We start from the raw sequence: 26,714 nt of genomic DNA on the forward strand, positions 1-26,714 counted from the left end.
TCTAATTCAGGCAGAAAGCCAGGACATACTTCTGAATCATCTGGCATTTGCAGAAAAGGTGTTAACTTGTCTGGGGTACACCATAAACGAAAAGAAATCACATCTGGTACCCTGTCAACAAATTATATTTCTGGGAGCAAGCTTGAACAAAACTTCCCAGATGGCTTTCCTCACGGCAGAGAAACAAATTCATTTGACAACTTACTTCAAACTAGTGGCCACAAAAACCCTGCTATCTGCAAGGCAAATACTGCAAGCCTTGGGGTTCATGGTCTTGGCATTCTACTAATTCCATATGCAAGACTGCATATGAGGAAACTACAATGGTATCTAAAAAGCCTATGGTGTCAACATTCTCAGGATCTAGAAGCAATGATTCCTATCATAACTTGCCTACGGTCGGAATTCCTTTGGTGGGCAGAGGCCTGCCACCAAAACAAGGGACTGCCATTCACTTTACCCCCTGCCGCCCAAACCCTGACATGCATGGGGGGAGCTCACCTGGCAGCGAAGTGCATTCAGGGCAAATGGAACCCAAGTCAAATGCACCTGCATATCAGTCAAAAAGAAATGTTAGCTGTACAGAATGCTCTCACAGCCTTCAAGGACCACATTCTTCCAGGACAATTAATGGTAAAGACGGACAGCACCACTGTTATGTGGTACATAAACAAGCAGGGGGTACCCATGCTTACCCCCTCTGTAGACTAGCCATAGCTCTGAGACACTGCCTTGAGCTACCAAGTGCATCTACAGGCTCAATTCCTGCCAGGAAAACTAAATACACTGGCAGATGAACTAAGCAGAAATCTCATGGACCCACACGAGTGGAAACTGGAACCAAAGATTTTCAACATGTTGATCAAGAAATGGGGGATTCCGGATATAGACCTGTTTGCCTCCCCTAGAACTACCAATTCTGCACAAGGATTCCCCACAAACAAGCTTGGAAAGTGGATGCTCTGTCCTTCAGCTGGAAAAATCTATCAGTTTATGCCTTTCCTCCTCTGCCTCTCCTCTCCAAAGTGCTACTAAAGATAAAACAGGACAAACCAACGATGATACTGATTGCACCGGACTGGCCACACCAACATTGGTACCCCCTCTTGCGCAGTGTGTCCCAGCTAGCCCCATGGCACCTACCTCAGACCCCTACCCTGCTGTCTCAGCAGGAGAGCCAGACACTGCACCCTCAGCTTCAAACCCTGAACCTGGCAGCCTGGCTAATTACCTAATCTCTCCGATGTTCTTTGTGTTTCACTGTTGCAGTCATTACATTTGGGTAATCTGCTGGCAGGTTGCCCTCAGTTGGCCTGATTAACAGTGTCTTGGGTCCTGTGTTGGTTGCTGTCCCTTCTTCCATGACATCAGATTGGTAGGGGTATAAGACATGCAGCCAATGCCATTACATCAGTCTTTCTTGCTCCGCAGTGCCTGAAACAGAAGCAGTTCGCAAGTGCAGGTCGGCCGACTCCTGAAATTTCGTTTTCGAGTTTCAGAACCGAAGTCTTCAACTAAAGCGAAGTACCCTGTTGGGGAAACCTTTTCTTGCTCCTTACTGATGTCAGTAAAAGTTAATAATTGCATTACTTGTGGGAAGCAAATACCTCATAAAGATTTTCATTTGTACTGTATTCCTTGCCAAGGCCAAAATCTAAATCTGTGTCTAAAAAACTGATGCCTGGGCCACATGTGCAGGCCCCTTTGCCTAAAAAAACAAATGATCAAAATGGCTGAAGATTTAATTTCTCTGATCAGGGGTAGTCAACCCCCTCCTTCTAAGAGGCCTAGGCAAGACATTGATTATGAATCTTCTGAACAGGATTATATTTCTTCCAACTCTTCTAATGAACAGGATTTTTCTATTCCTATTTATGAGGGCTCTGATGCAGAAGACTCCATTCCTTCTGTTTCTCCCCCTGAGGATTTTTCCTTTGGGGAAACTTTACATATCTTAAGGGAACACTTCCACTGGAAAAGTCAGGATTTCACTGAAGCTAAAAAGAGACTTGGGGATTTTCTTCTTCTTCCTCAGCATAGGCCTTTGGCTATACCTCCTGTTCTAGACATTGTTGATGATTCTCTGCCTCCGGCTCCAAGTAAGCCAGACAGATACTACAAGGTTCCCCATTCCCACAAATTCCTTTTCAAAAACCCTATTGCTGATCCTGAAACCATTTCTCAGGGTCCCAAGGGCATTAAGGCCTCTACTGCTAAAAATCCTACCCCTTCTGATAGAGATTCCAGGGCGCTGGATAGATGGGGTAAGAAGGTTTACACTTCTGCAACCTTGGCAATCAGGGCTTTAAACTGTCAATTTCATATGCTTAAATATCTACAACATATTATGGGACTACTTAAACAGAAAATTATGTTAATTTCTGACTGTGTGGAAAGTAACGATTTACAGGATTTATTACATTCATCTGAAAAAGTTGGAAAACATACTTTGCAATGTGGTTTTGATTCCTTGGAGGCCTCTTGCAGGGCTGCTGTAACTGAATCTGTGCTAAGAAGGCATGCTTGGCTCAAAGAGGAAACTCTGCCTGATCATGTTAAAGCAAAATGTTGGATGCTTCTTTACAACAGGACCATCTCTTTGGTAATAAGGCTGAAGTGTTAAAAAGATGGAAGATGAAGCTAAATCTATGCAACTGTGAAAGATTTCTTACAAGTGCAACCTCCAAGATTTAGTAGGCACTGGCCTACTAAGAACTGGTCCTTTCCAATCCCTTCGACAGCCGTTCAAGTCAAATCCAGACATTCCAAAGGCTCCAGGTTTCAATCACAAGGAACTTTTAGAACAAAACAATGGGGGGGGGGGGTGCCTCCACCTCCAAATCTGGAAACAACAAGGCACCTCCCTATGGTAAACAGTCTCAATGACTTCCCTCTACACTCACCAAGCACTTACCTTTTAGCCGCCCCTTTGGAGGGAAAACTGGCACTTCATGCACAAAACTGGCAGCTTATTACTCAGGACAAATGGGTTTTAAATATAGTATGCAAAACACCAGTGGCCAGCATAGAGAGTACACCAAGTACTTGGAAAATAATAATCAGATAATAATCACATAGATACTTGTGAACAATGCTTGTTCACTGAAAAAGGCTGGCTAGCCGAAACCAGTCTGAATAAAGTATCATTGTGATTATTATGTGATTATTATTTTCCGAGTACTTGGTGTACTCTCTATGCTGGCCACTGGTGTTTTGCATTGTAATTGGTTTGGCCGTGCATTTTCCATACATGCAGAGCGTTGGGTTGAGTTAGTTTTAAATATAGTATCCCAGGGACACAGATTTCATTTCCACATGTTGCCAATCCCAAACGGATGGCCAGACCTGCCCCCAAATCAGTGGGTAGAAGCCCAGAAACAAGTTCTGTCCCTCATGAACATGGGGGCTATTCAGCCAGTACCAGAAGAGGAAAAGGGACAAGGTTTCTATTCAAGACTTTTCCTGGTACCCAGAAAAGACCAATCATGGTGTCCAATTCTGGACTTATCCACTCTAAACACATTTCTGGATATTCCAAAATTCAAAATGCTGACTCTTCAAAAGTTACTACCTATGCTAGGCAAAGATGCCTGGTTGGTAACTCTAGACTTAAGAGGCTTACCTGCATATCCCAGTCAGGGAATCTTGCAGAAGATACCTCCGCTACAAAGCAGGCTACTTGCATTACCAGTTCTCTGCACTGCCCTTTGGCTTATCTACTGCACCTAGGGTCTTCACAAAGTGCCTGGCTCTAGTAATTGCATTTTGCAGGCAAAGAAATATTCAAATATATCCATACCTGGACAATTGTTTAATTCAGGCAGAAAACAAGGACATTCTTCTAAAGCATATGGCGTTTGTAAAAAGGGTTCTAACTTGTCTGGGGTACACCATAAACAAAAAGAAATCACAACTGGTACCCTCTCAAAAAAAATTACATTCCTGGGTGCAAGCTTGAATACAACTGTCCAGATGACCTACCTTACGCTAGAAAAGCAAATTCAATTGGTGACTTACTTCAAACAGATGGCCACAAAAAAACAGCTATCTGCAAGACAAATTCTGCAAGCCTTGGGTTTCATGGCCTCCTGCAGTCTTCTAATTCCATATGCAAGACTGCATATGAGGAAACTTCAGTGGTACTTCAAAAGTTTATGGAGTCAGCGTTGTCACAGCCTAAAAACAATGATTCCTATCATACCTTGCCTGCAACTAGAGTTCCTATGGTGGGCAGAGGCCTACCACCAAAACAAGGGACTGCCATTCACTCCACTCCCTGCCGCCCAAACCCTAACTACAGACGCATCAGACTGTGCTTGGGGGGACGGGGGGGGGGGGGCTCATCTGGCAGGGAAGTGCTTTCAGGGCAAATGGAGCCCAAATCAAATGCACCTTCATATCAATCCGAAAGAGATGGTAGCTGTACAGAATGCACTGACAGCCTTCAAGGACTACCTTCATCCAGGACAATTAATGATAAAGACAGGCAACACCATAGTTATGTGGTACATAAACAAGCAGGGGGGTACACATTCCTACCCCCTTTGCACACTAGCCATGGCATTGTGGGACACGGCCTTGACCTACCAAATACAACTACAAGCTCAATTCCTGATGGGAAAGCTGAATACTCTGGCAGATGAACTAAGCAGAAGTCTTATGGACCCACACGAATGGAAACTGGAGCCACGAATTTTCAACATGTTGACACGCAAATGGGGGAGCCCAGACATAGATCTCTTTGCCTCACCCCAGAACTATCAGTTGGACAAATTCTGCACAAGAATTCATCACAAAAAAGCTTGGAAAGTGGATGCTCTATCATTTCAGCTCAAAAAAACGATCAGTCTATGCCTTTCCACCTCTGCCTCTGCTCTCCAAAGTCCTACTAAAAGTCAGACAGGACAAACCAAAAATGATTCTGATTGCTCCAGACTGGCCTTGCCAACACTGGTGTACCCACTCCTGCGCAATGTGTCACACCTTCCACCGTGGCACCTGCCTCAGACACCCTACCTACTGTCTCAGCAGAACTACCAAATTCTGCACACGCAGCTCCAAACCTTGAATCTTGCTGCGTGGCTCATCATCTAATTTCACCCTTGGCATCCCTCAGCAAACCTCTGATGGATGTCATTTTGGAGGCTAGAAGGCCTAGTACTAGAAAATCTTATGCTGACAAATGGAAAATATTCTGTGCCTGGAACCAATCACAAGGAATAAGCACAGCTATGCCCAATATTCCTCAGAATCTACAATACTTAAATGAGATGCTTCACAAGGGCCTATCTTTTTCTTCCATAAAAATCCATGCCTCTGCCATTTCAGCTCATTACAACACAGAACCTCCCCTCTTCTCTCATCCTCTGCTAAAGGAGTATCTCAGAGGGGCCAAGAACTTAAGACCTCCCAGGAGAGCACCAACCCCTGCATGGGACCTCAGTTTTTTTTTTTTGGAAAAACTCCCTCTCCCTCTTTTTGAGCCAGCTGCAACTGCAGAGTGAAAATTCCTTTCTTGGAAAACAGCTTTCCTTTTAGCAATCACTTCAGCAAGAAGGGTATCTGAATTACAGGCCCTTATGGCAGTGGAGCCTTTCATCATCTTTCATGCGGACAGGGTGTCCCTCGGGACCAATCCCTCTTTCATGCCCAGGGTGGTATCCAATGTGGCTCTTAATCAGTCCATTCATTTGCCAACCTTCTTTTCTAATCCACAGAACAAAGGGGAACAGATACTGCATTCCTTAGATGTGCACAGACAACTTGGATATTACTTGGACAGGAATAAATCTCAAAGGAAATCTGAACAACTGCTGGTGGCATTTGCTGCAGGGAAAGAGGGGAAGGCTATTTCAAAGCAAACCATTTCTAAATGGATAGGCCAATGCATTCATTTCTGCTGTAAGCACCATGGAAAACCTATCCCACAGGGGATTAGACCCCATTCAACCAGGGCTGCATCTACCTCTACAGCCTTACTCAGAGGTATCCTTACCAAAGACATCCTAGAAGCTGCTACCTGGAGTTCTGTGTATACTTTCACCAAGCATTGCCATTTGCCAATTTTCTCTAAATCCAGAGCTGGCTTTGCCACTGCAGTCTTGCAGGGCCTTATAGCTGGTCATAGTGCTATTTAAATTCCTCCTTCCATCCTTAGCTTTGGGGATCTACCCAAATGTGATGACTGCAACAGTGAAACACGAAGAACATAGTATAGTTGTGTACACTTACCATAAATGTCGATGTTCAAGTGTATTCACTGTTGCAGTCCTGGCTACCCTCCCTCCAACCCCCTGACTTCCCTTGGCTATACCTCTATTCTCCTTTACTAAACTTAAAAGTTTTTGGTGTATTTACTTTTTTGTTGGAGGTAAAACCTTGTATGTGTGTTGTGTGTGTGTATATATATATATATATATATATATATATATATATATATATATATGGGGGGCACCTGACATCTGGGGCAAGAAAGACCGATGTAATGGCATCTGCTGCATGCTTTATACCCCTGACTACTTGACGCAGGACCCAAGACTTTGGTAATCAGGCCGACTGAGGGCTACTGCAAACAGATAACCCAAATGTGGTGACTGCAACAGTGAATACACTTAAACATTTGCATTTATGGAAAGTGTACACAACTGTACTTTCCTTTAAGTGGGTGATGAAAGTAAGGCTTCACAAAACCTGAGGCAGTGTGTGATTTTTCAAAAACAAAAGCGTGAAGGATACACAAAAGAGATCGCTGGTTAGTACACTGCATGCCAAGCTGTATACCCCATACCAATCCTGACACTCGGGTAACCCATCAGCAAATATTGGTCAGAGTACTAGGCCAATGCCTTTGAGAGCTTTGCAGATAAAAGACCAGGACAGGGTGTAACTCTAACCAGGCTCCACTTACTGGTTCCTTTTTCCAAAACAGAACTGAAAATAGTATAGGATGGTCTATATTTTAGTCATACGAGTCAGGTGTACTTTACTATGAAAGAGTTCAGCTTTAGTGCAGCAAATTAAACAGAAAGGGTAAACTAGTAATTTCAAGACCTAGCACTGAAGGCCCTCTCCAATGGGTCATATGTTTGATGTTATTCTTCTCATTAATCAACATCTGACATAACGTTCTGCAAGTTCTTGCAGTTTGGGACAGGTGCACACCCTTGATGCAGACTGTGAAATGACACAGTGGCTTTCTAAGTGAACTTATCCTGCAAGCATTTGCTCTGTACCACATACACAGTTTGGAAGACCTTTGTCACTGTCCTGCATTTAAATTAAGTGGTCGTATGATTTTGGTCTGTCTGCCTGATGATGGTTGGAACTTCCAAAGTCTGTTGTATGGTAGAAGAAGAATCCACACAAAACTGATGGGAATGATTTCTATTCCAAAAGGGTATGCTGGCGTATCTTCAACTTTTACTAGGAGGTATCCTAACATAACCTTCTAGAAGTAGGACTATGTACTAAGATAACAGTTTTAGAGATGGGTCCATATCTTTTGCAGCTTCTCGAGCTCTAAATATGCAACTTTTATTCCCAGTTAGAGTAGATCTATTTTAATCCTGGTCCTCTCTCTTTGCTGCATACAAAAGGCTTGAAAGAAGCACACCCCTTACTATTACACCTGGGTGAAGTGCACCCATTGATGTTAGCAGTGCTTATACTCCAGCTAACTGGCTTGTTCTTGGGTCTTTTCATTCTCTCAGGAAGTGGACTCTCTACTTACTTCAGAGTAGCACAGTTAGGTCTAGCAGGTTTGGTTGGATGATAAGGAGAGGTCATTAGGTGACACCATACCATGATCTGTGGGCCAGAGACTAGATATTAGTCATTTGTCCCTTGCAGAAGCTTAAATGACAGGTGTGGTGTTTCACCCTTACAGATCTCGCTTTAATGTCCCCTCCAGCTCATGCTCAAACACCTGTTCACCTGAAAAATGTATCCACTTGGGGCTTGTGGAGAGCATTGACTTCATAGGTTCTTAGAAGGTTACTGAGCTAACAAAGCCTAGCCATATTTATCCCAAGTTGCCCCAGTTGTTAGGCGAGTGAAGTTCACAGAGGTAAGGGTCTGTGTCTGTTAATACCAACTTCCTCTGTCCAGGAGGGACATGTGTGCCACCCCAGGAGTGTGTCACCCATCCATTGATCTAGGTTGCATTTGACTTTTGCAGTTGACTTCCTCCCCGTAGGCTTCCTTGGGAAGTGTGATGATAGGTGAGGTTGGTATTAGTAAGACAGAGTCTTTCACTCCCCGTTTTTTGAGCTGTTCTTTGAATTACATCTTTTTCAGAAAATTTCTGAGGTTATAAGGTCTTTTGTGGGCCATCCCTTGTGTTCCTCCTAGGGTGTAGAGCTTTTGGCCTGCCCACCTTGTCATTCTCTCTCAGAACCACATTTTAGATTACCACCTAGGGAATATGTAGGCATCCTCATTCTGCTACTAAGATCTACAGGGTGGTCCAGTGCTAGTGGTCAGCAACTGACCAGTTTGAGTGACCAAGTGTTTAAACATCCTAAAACAGACACCTTTATGGAGTGGAAGATTTCATATGCTTGTTGAGGTTGCAGGTCTCCTCTTTTCGTTCTGTGTCATGAGGTTAAGTAAATTGTAACTTTTGTTAACTATAAAGGAAATTTAGTGCAAGCAGTGTTAATGAGTGGAAAAGTTATAGTATCGCAGTGATGCTAAAAAATTGGTAACCTCAGCTAACGTTGCAAAAGTGGAAGAAGTGTGTGGTAGTGATAATCGAGATAGATGTGAGTCACTCCACAGTAATGTTATGTTGACAAAAAAGTGATTTAATTGAACAAAAAGTAGTTTGGATGAAAAAGTAGTTTAGTTTGAGGCAAATATTTGGATTGTAGGAAGGATACATTAAAAAGACAGGAACTGTTTAACCAAAGAAAGTTTATCAGCTATCTCCCCATCTCTTAATGAGCATAATGCTTTTTCAAAGCATGCTTATCCTACAGACGAGGTGGTGGACCCCATCTATATTTCTAATAACACCACATGGAACACACAGCCCTCCAGAACACACACCAGCACTGCCTTCACATAAAAACACAAACCACAGAGCCAGCTTCAATTAAATTCAGAGTGTATGATTGGTTTAAAACTAATTGATGGGATTATTTAAACTGTCAGAATCTATGGCCCAGTGACGCTGAAGAAGCCAAATTATTGCCGAAAGCGCTTAGTCGTTGGACATTGTATGTACAAGAATAAAATTTGGAGTGTGATTCGTGCTCGTTGTCGGAATTTTCTTACTTTTGTTCTTAGTGACACCCTGGTTGGGTTCGTTTGTGTTTTACACTAGTCATAAATGACTCAATAGTGAGGCACAGTGATGTCCCACTCGCTAGGTTGAATAAGGAGAAAGTAACAGTCAGCAGCCTGTCAGGTGCCAGGATCCACCACATAACGCACGCACTCGGGTCCCTCAACAACAGGTACAAATGTGACTCTGTCATTGTACATGTGGGTGTGAATGACCTGAGACATACCTCCCTTGACTACATGAAAAGAGACCCGAAGGAGCTCTCTGATTATGTAGCCCAGGTGGGTGCGACCCTAGCCCTGAGCAGCAGCCTACCATCACCCAGAATGATACCACAGTACAAGCAGAAAATTATTGATTTCAACAATTGGCTATGTTTCTGGTGTCATTCTAAGGGGATCCAGTATCTGTCTGCCTGGGATGACATGACTGAGTACCTCGATGCTTTGCCAGAGATGGCCTGCATCTGTCACCCCTGGGCTTCCAGATACTGGCCAAGGCTCTTATCACCCCTATGGTGCCTTTTTTAGGTGTTTTCCAATGACCAAATTACCACCGTAACAGCTACAAACAAATGCAATCTGAGGGTCATGGTGCTCAACACTAGAAGCCTAAATCTCAAAATGAACTCGCTTGAAGCACTCCTTAAAATAGAGAACATAGACATTTGTGCTGTAACAGAGACCTGTTTCAAAGGAGCAGAAAGCACCCCTGCACTACCAGGCTATAACTCATTCCACACCTTTCAGCCCCAGAACTTGGGCAGAAGCTCCAAAGGCGGTGGTGTTTCCATATTCATAAAGGATGCGCACACCTCCAGACTGGTATCCCAACATAGCACATCAGAGATACTTCAGGGGCACCTAACATTGGGTAAGACAGCGATTCAGGTTGTAGCTTGCTATAGGTCCCCAACCATGTCCCAAGACTCTCAAACCACGTTCCTAAGCACCCTGGACAATATTATGGTCCAAACTAACACACTCATACTGGGCGACTTCAACTACCCCTTCATTAACTGGGAAAACTACGCATGTACCGATACACTTGCTCAACATTTCCTGGAATTCATTAATTCCCATGCCCTGGACCAGCTCATTCTTACCCCCACTAGAGGTAGCAACATCCTTGACCTGGTCATTACTAATGACCGTTGCTCTAGTGAACTCCTCCCTACTTAGATCCGACTGCAAACTAATCACCTTGGAAATCCACATCCCTCCCACCCACTGAAAGGTAACCACCATGAAAAACTAAAAACGGAGGTGGCTGACTTCACAGCACCCATGCAAATGGAGAATAGTTGCATGACTGAATCATACACCAATGCACTGTACGAACACATACACAAATGCATGGATCTCTCCATACCCAATAGAGCCAAGATGCTCTCCTCCACAAAAAGGAAGCAAATTTGGTGGTTCCCTGCCATAAACAAACTCTGCAACAGACTGAGGAAACTGATGCGGAATAAAGTGAAATCCGAAGATTAGAAAAACTCCCTCATCAGTCTCAACAAAAAGTTGAGATCCCTCATCAAATCCTCTAAAGCTAGCTATGAGAACAGAATTGCAGCAGATAGTAAAGACAGCAACAATGGCTTCTATAGTTATGTAAAGAATATCCACGGCAGTACCCAGATTTGCTCTGAGCTACTGCACAATGGTACCTCCTATACTGAGCCAACAGATACTGAATTTGTCAGCCAGTATATTGTCAATATCAACTTTACCCCCCCCCCCCCAAAAGACCAATCACAGTACCAGTAGATTGCCAGGCAACCCAGTATTACCTCTGAGCAAGTTAAAACAGCACTGTCCAAGGCCAGGGATACAGCTTCTGTGGGACCTGACAATATCCTTGGCTGTTTTCTACATGAGCTACAGAGTGAACTGGCACCTCACCTGTGCACCCTGTTCATTCACAGCCTCATCTCAGGCATTTGTCCCTACCGAATGGTGCAGTGCTACAGTCATCCCTCTGCACACTCCTACAGTCATCCCTCTCCACAAAGGAGGAGTGACTACAGACCTTGGGAACTATCGCCCCATTAGTCTGACGTGTATGATATGCAAAGCTATGGAACACATCATCATGGACCTAATAAACAAGAATGTAGGGAATCTTTAAACTCTGGATCCCACACAGTTTGGTTTTGTGAAGGGTAGATCAAGCCTGCTCAACTTGGTCGACTTGTTTGAGTCAGTCACCAGAGCTGTGGATGAAGGCAAGGTGGTTCATACAGCCTTCCTTGATCTGGCCAAGGGCTTTGATACCATTCCCCACTTAGGAATCTTAGAAAAGCTCACTAAGCTAGGTATCAAGCCCTATATCATTAGGTAGGTTGCAAACTGGCTCACAGAACCCATAGTGTGAAAGTAGCTGACTCCAAGTCAGACTGCCGACCAGTCATGAGTGGGGTCCCACAGAGTTCAGTCCTGGGTCTTCTCCCGTTTGGTATCTACTTCTCTGAAGTCCAGGCCAACACGAAGGGACTCTGGCTGACAACGTTCGCAGACAATTGCAAGTTGGGGGCTATTACCTCCCCAAGTGTTGACATCCTACAGAAGGGCCTCACTGAGACCAACGACTGGTGTCAGAACCATGGCCTGAAGCTCAATGTTAAAAAATGTAGTCATCCCCTTTGGGAAAAACCCAGTTACCATGAGTTACCACATTGATGGTAGTCCACTGAACACAGAAGGCGTTATAGGAGATCTGGGAACACAGATTGGCCGCAGCCTCTCTTTTGACCACATTGCCACTGTGGTCAGGAAGTCCTATGTGGCACATCTCATTACTAAGGGTTTTGCATCCAGAAAGAAAGAGGTCATTGTCTCCCTCTACTCTTGCCTCATTAGGCCAGTCATAGAGTACAATGCCCCATTTGGCATGTAGCTCACTAGACACCTACAACAACTGGAGAGGCTGCAAAAAGTACCTCACGAAGAGGATCCTAGGTCTTAAACACTTGTCCTACATGGACAAACTCAAAAAATTTCAACTATTCTCTCTCTCATATTGCCTACTTAGAGGTGATCTCTGCTTGACTTGCAAAGTCATGTCTAACCCAGCTCTGTTGGAAATGCTACATCTAAAGAAATCCCAACCCCTCCGTACCATATGCTGCAGAGACCTCAACCTCATTACCACAATCAACAGAACATACTGGAGGGGGACAGGTTCATAATACAGAGACTGCCCATGCTGTGGAATAGACTTCCCATACATGTCAAACAGCACCTCACTGGCCCTCTTCAAGAGAAATCTTGATGAGTGGATGGGAAATAGAAAATTCACCCCCTGGGATCACTCCAGTGGCTCTACTCGATAGAGGCACTGGGAGCTAAGGTCGGGTGGCACGATGCTAGGGTAATTCTGTGGACTAGGCTTGTAAAGGCTCCAGGGCCATTAGCGTAGTACACATCTATGAACCTATGCCTTAGCCTCGTGACTTGTGTTCAGGCCATACTTCTTGTCAAACCGTAGCTCATGGGCAAACACTGGCTGGGATGACCAAATCCAGGACATCTGCAATGTTATTATAATCCATCATCAAAGCACTGATCCCTTCAAGGAGCTGATCAAGGACTATGCACAGAGTTTCAGAATTTAATACTGAAAGTCCGTGCACCTGGTCAATTCCATCACTAAGGAGCAGGATCAGGGGAGGTGCAGTTAAAGGTGAGCAATGTAATGGACTGAACTAGAAAAAGGGGATCCGTCTTCCTTTTTAAAAGGCGTTAGAAAATTGGATGGGTATTCAGAAATGCGTACCTGGCATGACTGGTATATCACAACTTGAAAATGAAGGCAAGGACTAAAGTTGGCTACTGGCAAGGCATCAGTGTGTGCATTATCCAGTTGCCTTGTATTTTCTGTGACTTTGTGATTCTGTTGCAGATATCTTTTCCATCAAATGGACAAAAGTATTCCTCTGTGTGGTTCCTCCATACCTTTTCTCCCTGGGGTGATTCAGAAAGTAAGAGAGGGAGGGACATAATATGCTGTTGATGACACCTGTTTTGGCTCTGCAACATTTTCTCCCTCCTTATGGGGAGAGGGACATTTCTTGCTGCCACTGGTAATCAACCTCCTCTCTCAGATGCCCTGATGCATACAGAGCCATATTTACTGTTCATAAAGGTAGGATAATGCTGTATACTAAACCCCTCTTTATACCAAAGGTCTTTATGGAAGCAGCCTTGAATGAAGCAATCTGACTTCCTGCAATATTATGCACTCTTTAGATGTGTGTAGACAATTAATATATTACCCAGAGTGAACAATTGTTTATCTTGTCTGCAGAAAATAAACAAAGACTCTCAATAAAAATACAAACCATCTCTAAATGGATACCACACTATATTCCATTTTTGTTATAAAGGTCATGGAAGACCCTACAGAAGAGGGTCAGACCCCATTCATCAAGGAGCACAGCAGCTACCCCTGTGTTCCTTAAAAGGGTAAGAGCTCATGGCATCTTCTAGGGGCAGCCACCATATTGTGTGTCCCCACCATCTGACAGCATTACGTGTTGGATGTAATCTTCAGAGTAAGGGCTGAATTTGTCTTTGCTATTCTGAACATTGCTTCTCATTCTTCATCCCAGATTGAGGCCAGCTACTGTATGTGACATAGTCACAGATTTTACGATTGTAGCAGTGATCCACATGAAGAACATGGACTTGTGTAGGCAACTTATATAATAGCTGTTTTTGAGTGAGGTCATGTGTCTGATTCTCTCCCTCCTTCCCGTCTGCATTTGGGGTACTTAGGGTCCTGGGTGGGCCTTACTCCCTTGTCCCTCCCTTCTTAATAAGGCTGCTCAGTATGGCTTGGGTTTTCTAACTCCCTCACCTTTTCTTGGCAAATTTCTCAGTGCTAGCACTGTTTTTTTTAGTCTTCGAGTTGTTTCTGTGACAGATAACATGCGCAAAAAAGATTGATTGGACTCATTGTCTAGGCTTATTATTGACAAGAAATCATTTACCTGCCTGATTTTGTTGCAGAAGTTTAAGATGTAGTTGCCTTGCCTTCGTGATGTCACTGATGATGTGGCAAAAGCCAGCAGTAAATGAGATTTCACAAAAAGCCAAGTAGATATACTAAGCAACTGCAGAAAAAGTATTGGCCAGAAAACAGCAAGAGTACTTATTAGCTCATGTTTTCTTTGGAGGGGTTGGATTAAAAGGAATGAAAGGCACTTACTGAAAAGGAAAAAAAATTACCTGTAGGTGCCTTGGATTTTTTCCCCTTTCTTTCTTACAGAATAAGACTGATTATAGAAATGATAAACAGGGTGTGGAAAGGTGCTTTTTGCTTGTATGTGGCAGTGTAGGAACCACTTTACATGGAAAAAACTCTGGAATAGGTACAGTTGTTTAAGAATCTAACTTTTGTCTCTGTCTCTTAAAACCAGCATTGATGAAGCGTTGCAAGTAAAGATCACAGACAATGCACTGTCCAGAGACCTTTTTCCTATGGACTACCATTGTTTGGGAGACAATGAAAACAGACCTGTACGGTGGATGGCCTTGGAGAGTTTGGTGAATAATGACTTTTCCAGTGCTGGGGATGTGGTAAGTTTTTTTTTTGTCACTTTGTTGACTGCTTCAAGGTTATGTCACAGCATACATGGTTCATAACTCATAATATATGGTTACAGACACTAGGGATGTGCAATGCATCAGTCTGCTGTTTCAGAGGTAGTTTTGTTTCTGTGAGTTACGCATCTTTTCTGCATTTATTTTATTTACTGTGTGCATGAAAAAAGAAAATAAAAACTTGGTTATGTAAGCATTATGATTACAACAAAAAATCTGATGTTCTTTGTAGTCAGTGTGACATTACTGATTCTTGGGTCTTCCTGCCATGAAGAAGCCTGTAACTGGCCTGATTCCCAGACTCTCTACATCATCCCTAGCTGATGGATGTCTGGACGTCAGGGTATAAGAGGGGTGTCCATCAACACCATCTTCAGTTCTTTTTAGCTGTGCAGTCCAGTGCACAACTCTCATTTTATCAAAGGCTTGCAGTCCATTGGTCGGTTAAAGGCCTTGGGATACATGGTGTCCTGTATTGTAATGGTTCTCCTTATAAAGCTGCACACGAGAAAACTCCAGTAGTTCCTAAAAAACACTTGAGAATAAAATTTCCAGCCCCTGGAAACCTCGGTGCCTCTTCTGCCCTGCCTAATAAAGGAACTACTGTGGTGGAAAGACACAGCCTGCAAAACCCAGCGGCAGATTTCTCTTTACCAGAGACAGACAAAATCATCACCTCAGACATTTCAGAAGTAGCCTGTTGCACGCACTTAGGACCCCTGAAGGTGCAGAGTATCTGGACCCTGAGCAAAGTAAATTGCACATAACCCAGAAAGAAATGCTGGTAGTGTTTCTAGTTATAGAAGCTTTTCAAAGCAATCCAAACCGATGAACACTGCATATATGGACAGACAACCCCACAGTTATGTGGTACATAAACAAGGTGGAACTCATTCCTACCCCATTTTCAGTCTTTCAGTAAAGATTTGGCTCTCGGCACAAGGATTGCAGCAGACAATAGCATTATGCATCCCAGGCCAGGACACCACCATAGCAGACCCTCTGAGCAGGGACCTACTGGATACCAATGAATGGGTGCTGAAGGGGGGGGGGTTCCTAGATCTCACCCAACAGTGAGGACATGTTAGTATAGATCTCTTTGCCTCTCACCTGAACTGACAACTACAAAAGTTCTGCTCCAGAACCCAACAGAAAGTGACATGGAGGAAAGACACCTTCTCCTTCAAATGGACAGACCTCTTTCTGTATGTCTTTCTCCCCCTACCTTTGACTCCCAGGGTACTAATAAAAGTAAAGTCAGACATGCCAAGCATGATACTCCTTTCCTCCCTTCTGGCCAAAGTAAGTGCAGGATGTTCTTCGTGTTTCACTGTTGCAGTCATCACATTTGAGTTATCTGCCTGCAGGTAGCCCTCAGTCGGCCTGAATACCAGAGTCTTGGGATTTCTGCGTCGGATGCTGTCGCTTTTTCCATGACGTCAGGGGTATAAAACATGCAGCTGATGCCATTACACCAGCTTTTCTTGCCGTACAGTGTCCGAAGCAGAAGCAGTTCGCAAGTAACGGTAGTCCGCCTCCTGAAATTTTCATTTTTCGAGTTTCAGACCTGAAGTCGTCTAAAAGATAAGTGCCCCATTGGGGATCCTTTTTTCTTGCTCTAACCAATGTCAGAAAAAGTTAATAATTGTCTTGCCTGTGGAAAGCAAATACCTCAGAGATTTTCATTCTTACTGCATCACCTGTTTAGGCCCAGACCACAACGTTCCTCACTGTCGGTTTTGTGCCTTGTTCAACGCCTGAACTATTAGTCGTCGGGCTCTTTTTGTCGCTAAATTCTTTCGCTTTCATTCACCATATTCTGAAATGGCGTCGATAAGCCATCTGACCACCAATCTTCCGAAAAAACATAAGGATAAAGACAGAGACAGACAGCATAGGTCCAAAACTGCCGACAACGCTTCCGTTAAGCTAGTCGCCAGTCCACCGGTACTCAGTGAGGCGCTTTCGCAGCCCCTGATGCTCGCTTCTGCAGATTCGTAGGACTCTACTGAGACCCATTTGGAGTCCGGTATGCCGCGAGATGGATGTTCATCATTTTACACTGCTGCAGTCATTACACTTGGGTTATCCTGCCATCAGGCGGTTCCCCAGTCGGCCTGAGTTACAAAGTCTAGGTCCGGCATCGGTTGCTGTCGACTCCTCCCTGACGTCAGTGCGACAGGGGTATATAAGATGCAGCCGACGCTATTTTCTTCAGTCTTTCTTGCACGGTGCCCGAAGCAAAAGAAGTTCGCAAGTGCCGGTCGGCCGTCTCCTGAGATTTTCATTCTGAATCCAGAACCGAAGTCTTCTACAAAGCTAAGTACCCCATTGGGGAAACTTTTTCTTGCCTCAGACCGATGTCAGTAAAAGTTAATAACTGTATTTCTTGTGGGAAGCAAATACCTCATAAGGATTTCCATTCCTATTGTATCCCATACCTAGGCCCTGACCACAACGTCACTGGTTGTCGGTTTTGTGCTAGGTTTGACAAGCGCATTATTAAATGTCTGTTTGATTTTGCCCGACATTATTTTGGTAGAAAATTCAGTTATACCATGCCGTCGTAACTTCCGACGACCGGAATACACAAAAAGCGCAAATAGAAGGATAGGCATCTGAGGCCCAAAACTGACGACGAAGCCTCTTCTAGGCCAGTCACCAGTTCTCCGGTTTCCAGCGAGGTGCCTTCGCAGCCCCTGACGACCGCTTCTGTAGAACCACAGGCTGCCTCTGACTCCCACGTGGAGATGACTAGGCCTTCGGACGCACAAGTTCTTCAGCCTACCGAGACTAACCTTTCAGAGGGATCCGGAGTAGCTGAGCAACCCACAGCTACAGAGGGTGTCTTCAGACCTACTCAGTTAAGCATTAAAGCCTCAGCTAAGTCTAAGCCTCCTTTAAAATCAAAGAAACAGATACAACATTCTCCAGGTTAGGCCTCCATGCCTAAGAAACAAATGTTCAAAATGGCCTAAGACCTAATCACTCTGATCAGGGGGTCCCATCCCCCTCCTGTTAGAAGGCCTAGACAGGATGCAGACTATGACTCATCCGACCAGGTGTCCATCTCTTCTGATTCATCCTCAGACCTAGGATACTCTTTACCCCCTTATGAGGATTTTGATGCTGAGGAATCAATTCCATCAGCCTCACCGCCTGAGGACTACTCCTTTGGGGAAACCCTACATACCATGAGGGAGCATTTCCACTGGGAAGGCCAGGATTACTCAGAATCCAAGAAAAGGTCAGAGACTTCCTTTTATTACCTCAACACAGACCCCTTGCTATTCTGCCAGTGTTAGATATTGTGGATGATGTGTATACTGAATCCAGCTTAAATACTGATTCCTTACCTCCAGCCCCTGTTAAACCTGACAGATACTACAGAGTCCCTGACTCGCATAAATTTCTGTATAAAAGCCCTGTAGCTGACCCTGAAACTATTTCTCAGGGACCCAAAGGAGTTAGGGCCTCATCAGCCAAGAATCCAGTTTCTTTCCCCATCTGTCTAATGCTCTGGAATCTCTGTCAGAAGAAAGTATATACATCTGCAACTTGAGCAATGAGAGCTTTAAATTGCCAGTTTCACATGCTAAAATATCAGCAGTCTTTACTGTCTCAGTTAAAACACAAAAATGCTTCCAGAATCAGATCTTCCTAATTTTAAAGAAATGCAGGATTTATTGCATGCAGCTGAACAAGTGTGAAAGCATACTTTGCAATGTGGTTTTGATTCTCTAGAGGCCTCCTGCAGAGCAGCAGTTACAGGCTCTGTCATTAGAAGACATGCTTGCTTAAAAGAACATACGTTACCAGATCATGTTAAAGCAAAATTGTTGGATGCACCTTTGCAGCAGGATGTGTTATTTGGAGTTAAGGCAGAAGAGGTATTAAAGAAAATGGAGGATAAGGCAAAATCTATGCAAATGGTGAAGGATTTCTTACAGGTTCAGCCTCCTAGATTTAGCAGAAACTGGCCAACTAAGAACTGGTCCTTTCCAATTACAGACAGACCTCAAAGGGGAAGATACAGACGTCCAAGAGGTAGAGGTCAAACACAAGGTCCTTACAGGCCTCAACAATGGGTTGCATCAGGCCAGAAAGAAGGAAAAGACAGGCCCCAACCATATAAAAAGCGTCTCCAATGACTTCCCACTACAGCTGCCAAACAAATCCTTCTTGGCAGCCCCCTTGGGACGAAAACTGGCACTCTTCTACCACAATTGGCAAATGATCACCAAAGACAAATGGGTTCTCAACATTGTATTTCAAGGTTGCAGGTTCCACTTTCACACTCTGCCAAGGTTAAAAGGAATGCCAAATCTGCCACCAAATCTATGGGCAGAGGCTCAAAAACAAATTACAGCACTCATGGATATGAGAGCTATTCAAAAGGTACCATCACAGGAGCAAGGACAAGGATTTTACTCAAGACTCTTTCTGGTACCCAGAAAGGACAAAGCCTGGAGGCCCATTCTGGATCTTTCATCTCTAAACACTTACCTGGATGTTCCGAAATTCAAAATGTTGACACTACAGCAGCTTCTTCCCATGCTGGGCAAGAAAGCGTGGCTCGTGACTTTGGACCTCAAAGAGGCATAACTACATGTCCCTATCAGACAAAACTGCAGAAGATGCCTCAGATTCATAGCTGGTTCAATGCACTACCAATTCTCTGCACTGCCCTTTGGCTTATCTACTGCGCTCAGGGTCTTCACAAAGTGCCTGGCACCAGAAATTGCATTTTGCAGACAGAAAGGAATTCAGATTTATCTGTACCTGGACGACTTCCTGATTCAAGCAGAGAGCAAGGACATTCTTCTAAAGCATCTGGCGTTTGTAAAAAGTTAAGTTGCCTGGGGTACACAGTAAACGAAAAGAAATCAAAGCTAGTGCCCTCACAAGAAATTATATTCCTGGGTGCCAGCTTGAACACAACGGCCCAGATGGCTTATCTCACGCCAGATAGACAAGGACAACTGACTCAATACTTTCAATTGATAGCAACAAAAACCCAAATCCCTGCAAGAAAAATTCTGCAGGCCTTGGGTTACATGGCATCCTGCATACTACTAATTCCATATGCCTGACTGTATATGAGGAGACTACAGTGGTACCTAAAGAATGTATGGTCTCAACACTGTCAAAGTTTGGAAACAGTTATACCACTAATCCCTTGCATTCAGCAGGAGTTTCAGTGGTGGGCTCAAGCTTGTCACCTCAACAAGGGACGGCCTTTTACACAACCCACAGCCAGGCAAACACTGACAACAGATGCATCGGATTATGCCTGGGGAGCACACATGGCAGGCAAATGTATTCAGGGCACGTGGCCCGCAGAGCAAATGCATCTTCACATCAATCAAAAAGAGATGCTAGCTGTACAAAATGCCCTTATAGCTTTCAAGGACCTGCTGCATCCAGGACAATTACTACTGAAGACAGACAACACCACAGTTATGTGGTACATAAACAAGCAAGGGGGCACTCACTCCTACCCCCTATGCAGACTAGCCATGACCTTGTGGAACACAGATATAAACCTTCAAGTTAATCTGCAAGCACAATTCCTGCCAGGAGAGAAAAACACACTGGCAGACGACTTAAGCAGAAACTTCATGGATCCCCACGAATGGGAGTTAAATCCACAAATATTCAGAATGATAACACAGAAATGGTGGAGCCCGGACATAGATCTGTTTGCATCCCCAATAAACTGCCAGCTACAAAAATTCTGCACAAGGAGTTACCATCCACAAGCATGGAAAGTGGATGCCCTCTCATTCAGCTGGGAGAACCTACAAGTATATGCTTTCCCACCACTACCTCTCCTGCCAAAGGTACTCATAAAAGCCAGGCAGGAAGAGCCAAAGATGATCCTGATTGCACCAGACTGGCCACGCCAGCACTGGTTACCCAATGTTAAGGAGCTTAGTACAAGAACCACCCTGGATTTTGCCTCAAATCCCACATCTGCTGACTCAGCACAACAATCAAATACTACACAGCCAGCTAAAGACCTTAAATCTAGCTGCATGGAAGATTCCTTAGTCAAGCAAGCAATGCTCCAAAGGTGTTATGGATGTCATTCTGAAGGCCAGGCGGCCTAGTGCCAGGAAAAGCGTATTCTGATAAATGGAAGAGATTCTGTGCCTGGAACCAAGCTCACAGCCTTGACCCTCTTATCCCAAACATTCCTCAGATACTACAATACTTAACTGAGATGCTGGACAAAGGCCTCTCCTTCTCATCCATGAAGATCCACTCCTCTGCCATCTCTGCTCATTACAACACGGATCCACCAATTTTCTCTAATCCTCTGTTAAAACAGTACCTCAGAGGGGCTAAAAACATAAGACCCCCCCCCCCGTAGAGCACCTACTCCAACTTGGGACCTCAACTTTGTTTTGGAAAAGCTAACTTTACCACCTTTTGAGCCAGCCAACACAGCAGAATTAAAATATATCTCTTGGAAAACTGTTCAGCTCTTGGCAATAACACCAGCACGAAGAGTTTCAGAATTACAGGCACTAATGGCAGTGGAACCTTTTCTCATTTTCCGCCAGGACAGGGTGTCTTTAAGAACTAACCCTACATTTATGCCAAAGGTGGTATCCAATGTGGCTCTAAACCAAACTATTCACCTGCCAAATTTTTATCCTAAACCACAGAATAAAGGGGAGAGACTACTGCACTCTTTGGACATTCACAGGCAGTTACGCTTCTACTTGGACAAAACCAAAGCTTTCAGAAAATCTGAGCAATTATTGCTAGCATATGCTGCAGGAGCACAGGGAAAAGCCATTTCAAAACAAACTATTTCAAAATGGATAGGACATTGTATACGTTTCTGCTACACATACCATGGAAAACCTGTACCTAGCAGCATTAGATCTCACTCCACCAGGGCAACAGCCACTTCAACTGCCTACCTCAGGGGAGTACCTACCAAGGATATTTTGGAAGCAGCAACTCGGAGTTCTGTACATACCTTCGCCAAGCATTACCATCTGCCTCTATACTCTAAATCTAGAGCTGGCTTCGCCACTGCAGTGCTGTACCAGCCACCCTACCTCAGCTTTGGGATTCTACCCAAGTGTAATGACTGCAGCAGTGTAACATGATGAACATAGTACAGTTTTGTACCTATCATAAATGTAGATGTTCGAGTGTATACACTGCTGCAGTCCAGGTTACCCTCCCTCCTTCCCCTCTTACTGGCTGGTACGTACCTTTGTCTTCTACCCTTACTACCTATGGGGAGTATTTGCTGGTAGCTGTAAGTTGTTTTTTGCTTTTCTTATGTATGTTTTATTAGCAATTGGAATTGCCTACCTACTTACAGGCACCTGACATCTGGGGCAAGAAAAACTGAAGAAAATGGCGTCTGCTGCATCTTATATACCCCTGTCGCACTGACATCAGGAAGGAGGCGACAGCAACCGACGCCGGACCAAGACTTTGGAACTCAGGCCGACTGGGGAGAACCGCCTGACAGCAGGATGACCCAAGTGTAATGACTGCAGCAGTGTATACACTCTAACATCTACATTTATGGTAGGTACAAAACTGTATTTTCTTCGACTATGGAACCTGCGGATGTCTCTACCTTGGATGGGTCCGGAGCTGCTGTGCAGGCACCGGCTTCTGAGGGTGTATTCAGCCCTTCCGATTTTCATATTAAACTGACTTCATTTCAAGCCAAAAATACTGAATTTCTCAGGCCCAGAGTTCTCACTACACCTAGGAAACCAACAACCAAAGCGCATTCTCAGGCCCATGTGCCTCAGAAACAAATGCTTAGAATTGCTGAAGATCTTATTACTTTAATTAGGGGAAGCCCGCCTTCTCCCTCAAAAAGACCAAGAACTGATTTTCCATCTGATTCTTCAGATCATGAGTCTGTTGACTCTGATCCTTCTGATTACCAGGACCATACCCTTATCTACCTATGAGGATTCTGATACGGAGGATTCCATTCCCTCTCCTTCCCCACCAGAAAATATTTCCTTTGATGAAACCCTCCATACCTTTAGAGAGCATTTCTGCTGGGAGTGCCAGAACTACCCACAGTCCAAAAAGAGACTCGGGGAATTTTTATGCTTGCCTCAGTACAGGCCTCTAGCTATCCCTCTTGTTCTGGAAATTGTAGATGATGTCTTCTTGGAATCCAGCCTTACTCCTGATACTTTGCTTCCAGCTCCCAGGAAACCTGACCGGTACTATAGAGTACCTGACTCCCACAAATTCCTCTTTAAGAATCCTACTGCGGATCCAGAGACCATTTCCCAGGGATCTAAAGGCATTAAGACTACAACAGCCAAAAACCCTACCCCTTCAGACAGGGACTCTAGGGCTTTAGATAGATGGGGTAAGGAGGTATACACCTCTGCTACTCTTGCCATCAGGGCTTTAAATTGCCAGTTTCATATGTTAAAGTATCAGCAACATATTATGCAGCTAATTAAACAGAAAATGATGATGATTCCTGATTGTGCAGAACATAAAGATTTACAAGAGTTAATGCATTCTGCTAACCAAGTTGGAAAACATACTTTGCAATGTGTTTTTTATGCCTTAGCAGCATCTTGCAGGGCTGCTGTCACTAGGTATGTTCTTAGAAGGCATGCTTGGCTTAAGGAGCAAATCTTGCCAGACCATGTCAAAGCAAAATTACTAGATGCTCCGTTAAACCAAGAATGTCTGTTTGGCAATAAAGCAGAAGTCCTCAAAAAGATGGAGGAAACAGCTAAATCTATGCAAACTGTTAAAAGATTTCCTACAGGTACAGCCACCTGGATTCAGTAGGCATTGGCCTTCTAAAAACTGGTCCTTTCCAGTCCCTCCCAGACCTTCTCAGTCCAAACACAGGGGCAATAGACCACCAAGATTACAGTCTCAGGGTATGCACAGATCTAAGCAATGGAGTGCTCTCACCGCTGAAACAGGGAGTAGTAAACCACCATCCTATGGTAAAATCTCACAATGACTTATCCTTAACCCTTCCAAACCTTGCCCAAGTACTTGCACCTTTAGGAGAAAACTTGCCGTGCATGCAAAAAACTGGGAATACATCACCCAGGATAGATGGGTCTTGAACATTGTATCCCAGGGATACAGATTCTACTTCCACTCACTGCCCACCCCAAGCGGATGGCCAGACCTCCCCCCAAACCAGTGGACAAAGACCCAAAAGCAAAGTACTTTTTCTTCTCAGTATCAAGGCTATTCAGCCTGTCCCAGCAGAGCAAGGGGGGCAAGGTTTTGACTCCAGACTGTTTCTGGTAACCAGAAAAGAAAACTGTTGGCACCCTATCCTGGATCTGTCTATTCTCAACACTTTCCTGGTGGTTCCAAGGTTCAAAATGCTTACTCTCCAACAGCTGCTTCCTATGCTAGCCAAGGACTCCTGGCTAGCCACCCTAGACTTAAAAGAAGCTTATCTGCACATCCCCATAAGGGAATCTTGCAGGAAATATCTACGTTTCAGAGCAGGCTCTATGCACTGTCAGTTCTCTGCCCTTCCCTTTGGCTTATCTACTGCGCCCAGGATATTCACAAAATGCCTAGCTCCAGCCATTGCATATTGCAGGCAGAGATAAATTCAAATTTTCCCCTACTTGAACGATTGTCTGTTTAATGTGGACAGTCAGGAATTGCAACTCCAACACCTGACATTTGAAAAGAGTCTTCTAACCTCACTGGGGTACACCATCAACGAAATCACATCAGGTACCCAGCCAACAGATTGTATTCCTGGGAGCAAGCTTGAACACAGCTTCCCAGATGGCATTCCTCACTCCAGAAAAACAAATTTATTCGACAAACTACTTCAATCTACTGGCCACCAAAATCCAGCTATCTGCAAAAAAAATACTGCAAGCCTTGGGGTTCAAGGCCTCTTGCATTCTACTAATTCCGTATGCAAGTCTGCATATGAGGAAACTTCAGTAGTACTGTCTCCGGTGTCAACGTTCACAGGACCTGGAAACAATGACTCTCATCATTCCTTGCCTAAGGGCAGAGTTTCTTTGGTGGGCAGAGGCCTACTACCACAACAAAGGACTCCCTTTCACTCAACCCCCTGCTGCCCAAACCCTAACAGACACATCAGACTATGCATGGGGGCTCACATGGCAGGACACTGTGTTCAGGGCAAATGGAGCCCAAAGTAAATGTACCTGCATATCAATCAAAAAGAAATGTTAGCTGTACAGAATGCTCTGACAGCCTTCAAACGCCTTATGCTTCCAGGGCAACTGTTGATAAAGACAGACAGCAGCACAGTTATGTGGTACATAAGCAGGGGGAACCCATTCGTACCCACTCTGCAGGTTAGCCATGGCTCTGTGGAGCAAAGCCTTGAGCAATCGAGTGCACCTTGAGCAGCCTACCTGTCCTTGGGGGAAGTGACCTCAGCACAAGAAGCTGTAGTAATTGGTTGTTTGGGACCATTTCTAGCTCTTTTGTAGTTCACTATTTAAAATCCGCCTGTGGGCATTTTTTTCTGGCTATACTGCTCAGACAAGCTCCACGTGGGTTTACAGAGTGGTCCTAGCAGCAGGGAACTCAGAAAAGCGACTACCTTTCTGGATTTAAGTATCTTTGCTTTTTTTTCACTTGAAATAGCTTCTGTAGCTTACTTTGAACTAGCCTGAACTGTTTTTTTAACTGATTGCTGCATTATTTTCAAATCTGCAATTAAAGTTACATTTTAGTCGAATTTGATCGAAAGTTTGCTTGTTTGTTTGTTTAACTGTGGAGGCTGCCCACTAAAGTGTGCTAGCCTGTGTAACTAATTTATCACTGTTTCTGCATTTTCTGTGTGTTTCTACCAAAAAAACAAAAAAATAATCCTTGTTTTCCCGCCTTCCTCGACTAGTTTAGACCAGTTTACAGGCATTGCTGTATTCTGGGCTGTGGTGTAGTTCCTGTGTTGTCCATTACCTTACTTGGATAGAAGGAAGTTTCTTTGCTCACCAGTGAGAGTGGGGAGCCTTGAGCAGCCTACCTGTCCTTGGGGAAGTGACCTCAGCACAAGAAGCTGTAGTAATTGGTTGTTTGGAACCATTTCTAGCTCTTTTGTAGTTCACTGTTTAAAATCTGCGTTTGCATCGCTTTGCTTGGCAGCCAAGTTAAACTTTTTCTGGCTCCGCCAAGTCTGCTCTTCAAATTTTCCCTTAAGGAAGCTCTACTCTTAGTATAACCAGACTACTCACTGTATTATAAGTCTAGCACTTGTTCTCAATACTTCTCTACTAAGTAAGCACTCTGCATCAAGTAAAGCACTACATCTACTTACCACCCCTGTGAATATCCACTTCCTTAAAGGTATACCACTCCCTTATACTGTTCTAGCATGTCGAGTGGTAGATTACTGGCGTCTCCAGTTCAGCTGGTCAATCTGGGCATCTTGAGACAATGCTACAATTGTCTCATGTACACAGACAACTCTCCTCCTCCCAACAAACACAAATACATGTGAGAGATGCAACTATATAGCCAAACTGGAGGCTGAACTCTCAACTCAGGGCTGGCATGACCAGACAGGAGGAGATGGCAACCACACACACAACAATCCCAGTCCCACATAGACCTACCACAACTGCAAACCAAACACACAAAAACACAAAGACATACTCGGAGGCTCTAATAAAAAACTTACCAAAACAACAGAGGCTCCCAAAGCAGACATCCAAAAATCCACCACCTCAAAACAAAACACATGCAACACATACTTCAATAAATCAGTGTGTCGACCAATCGCAGCCCTTAAGGCCAAACACCTAACTAACACTAGGTAAGACTGCAATCCAAAT

General features: G+C 44.3%; 1 protein-coding gene across 1 annotated transcript in view; it reads left to right on the top strand.

Annotated features, from left to right (window-relative positions):
* The window catches only part of RYK (receptor like tyrosine kinase), a 1,434,429-nt gene that overhangs the window by 1,280,988 nt on the left and 126,727 nt on the right, over window positions 1–26,714 (top strand). The window contains exon 14 of the mRNA XM_044070454.1: window positions 14,709–14,868. Coding sequence (XP_043926389.1) covers window positions 14,709–14,868 — 160 coding nt within the window. The remainder of the gene's footprint in view (window positions 1–14,708; window positions 14,869–26,714) is intronic.

The sequence above is a fragment of the Protopterus annectens genome, chromosome 4.part1 (genome assembly GCF_019279795.1).
Source record: "Protopterus annectens isolate FY-2018-M chromosome 4.part1, PAN1.0, whole genome shotgun sequence".
In the NCBI taxonomy this organism is placed as follows: Eukaryota; Metazoa; Chordata; order Ceratodontiformes; family Protopteridae; genus Protopterus; species Protopterus annectens.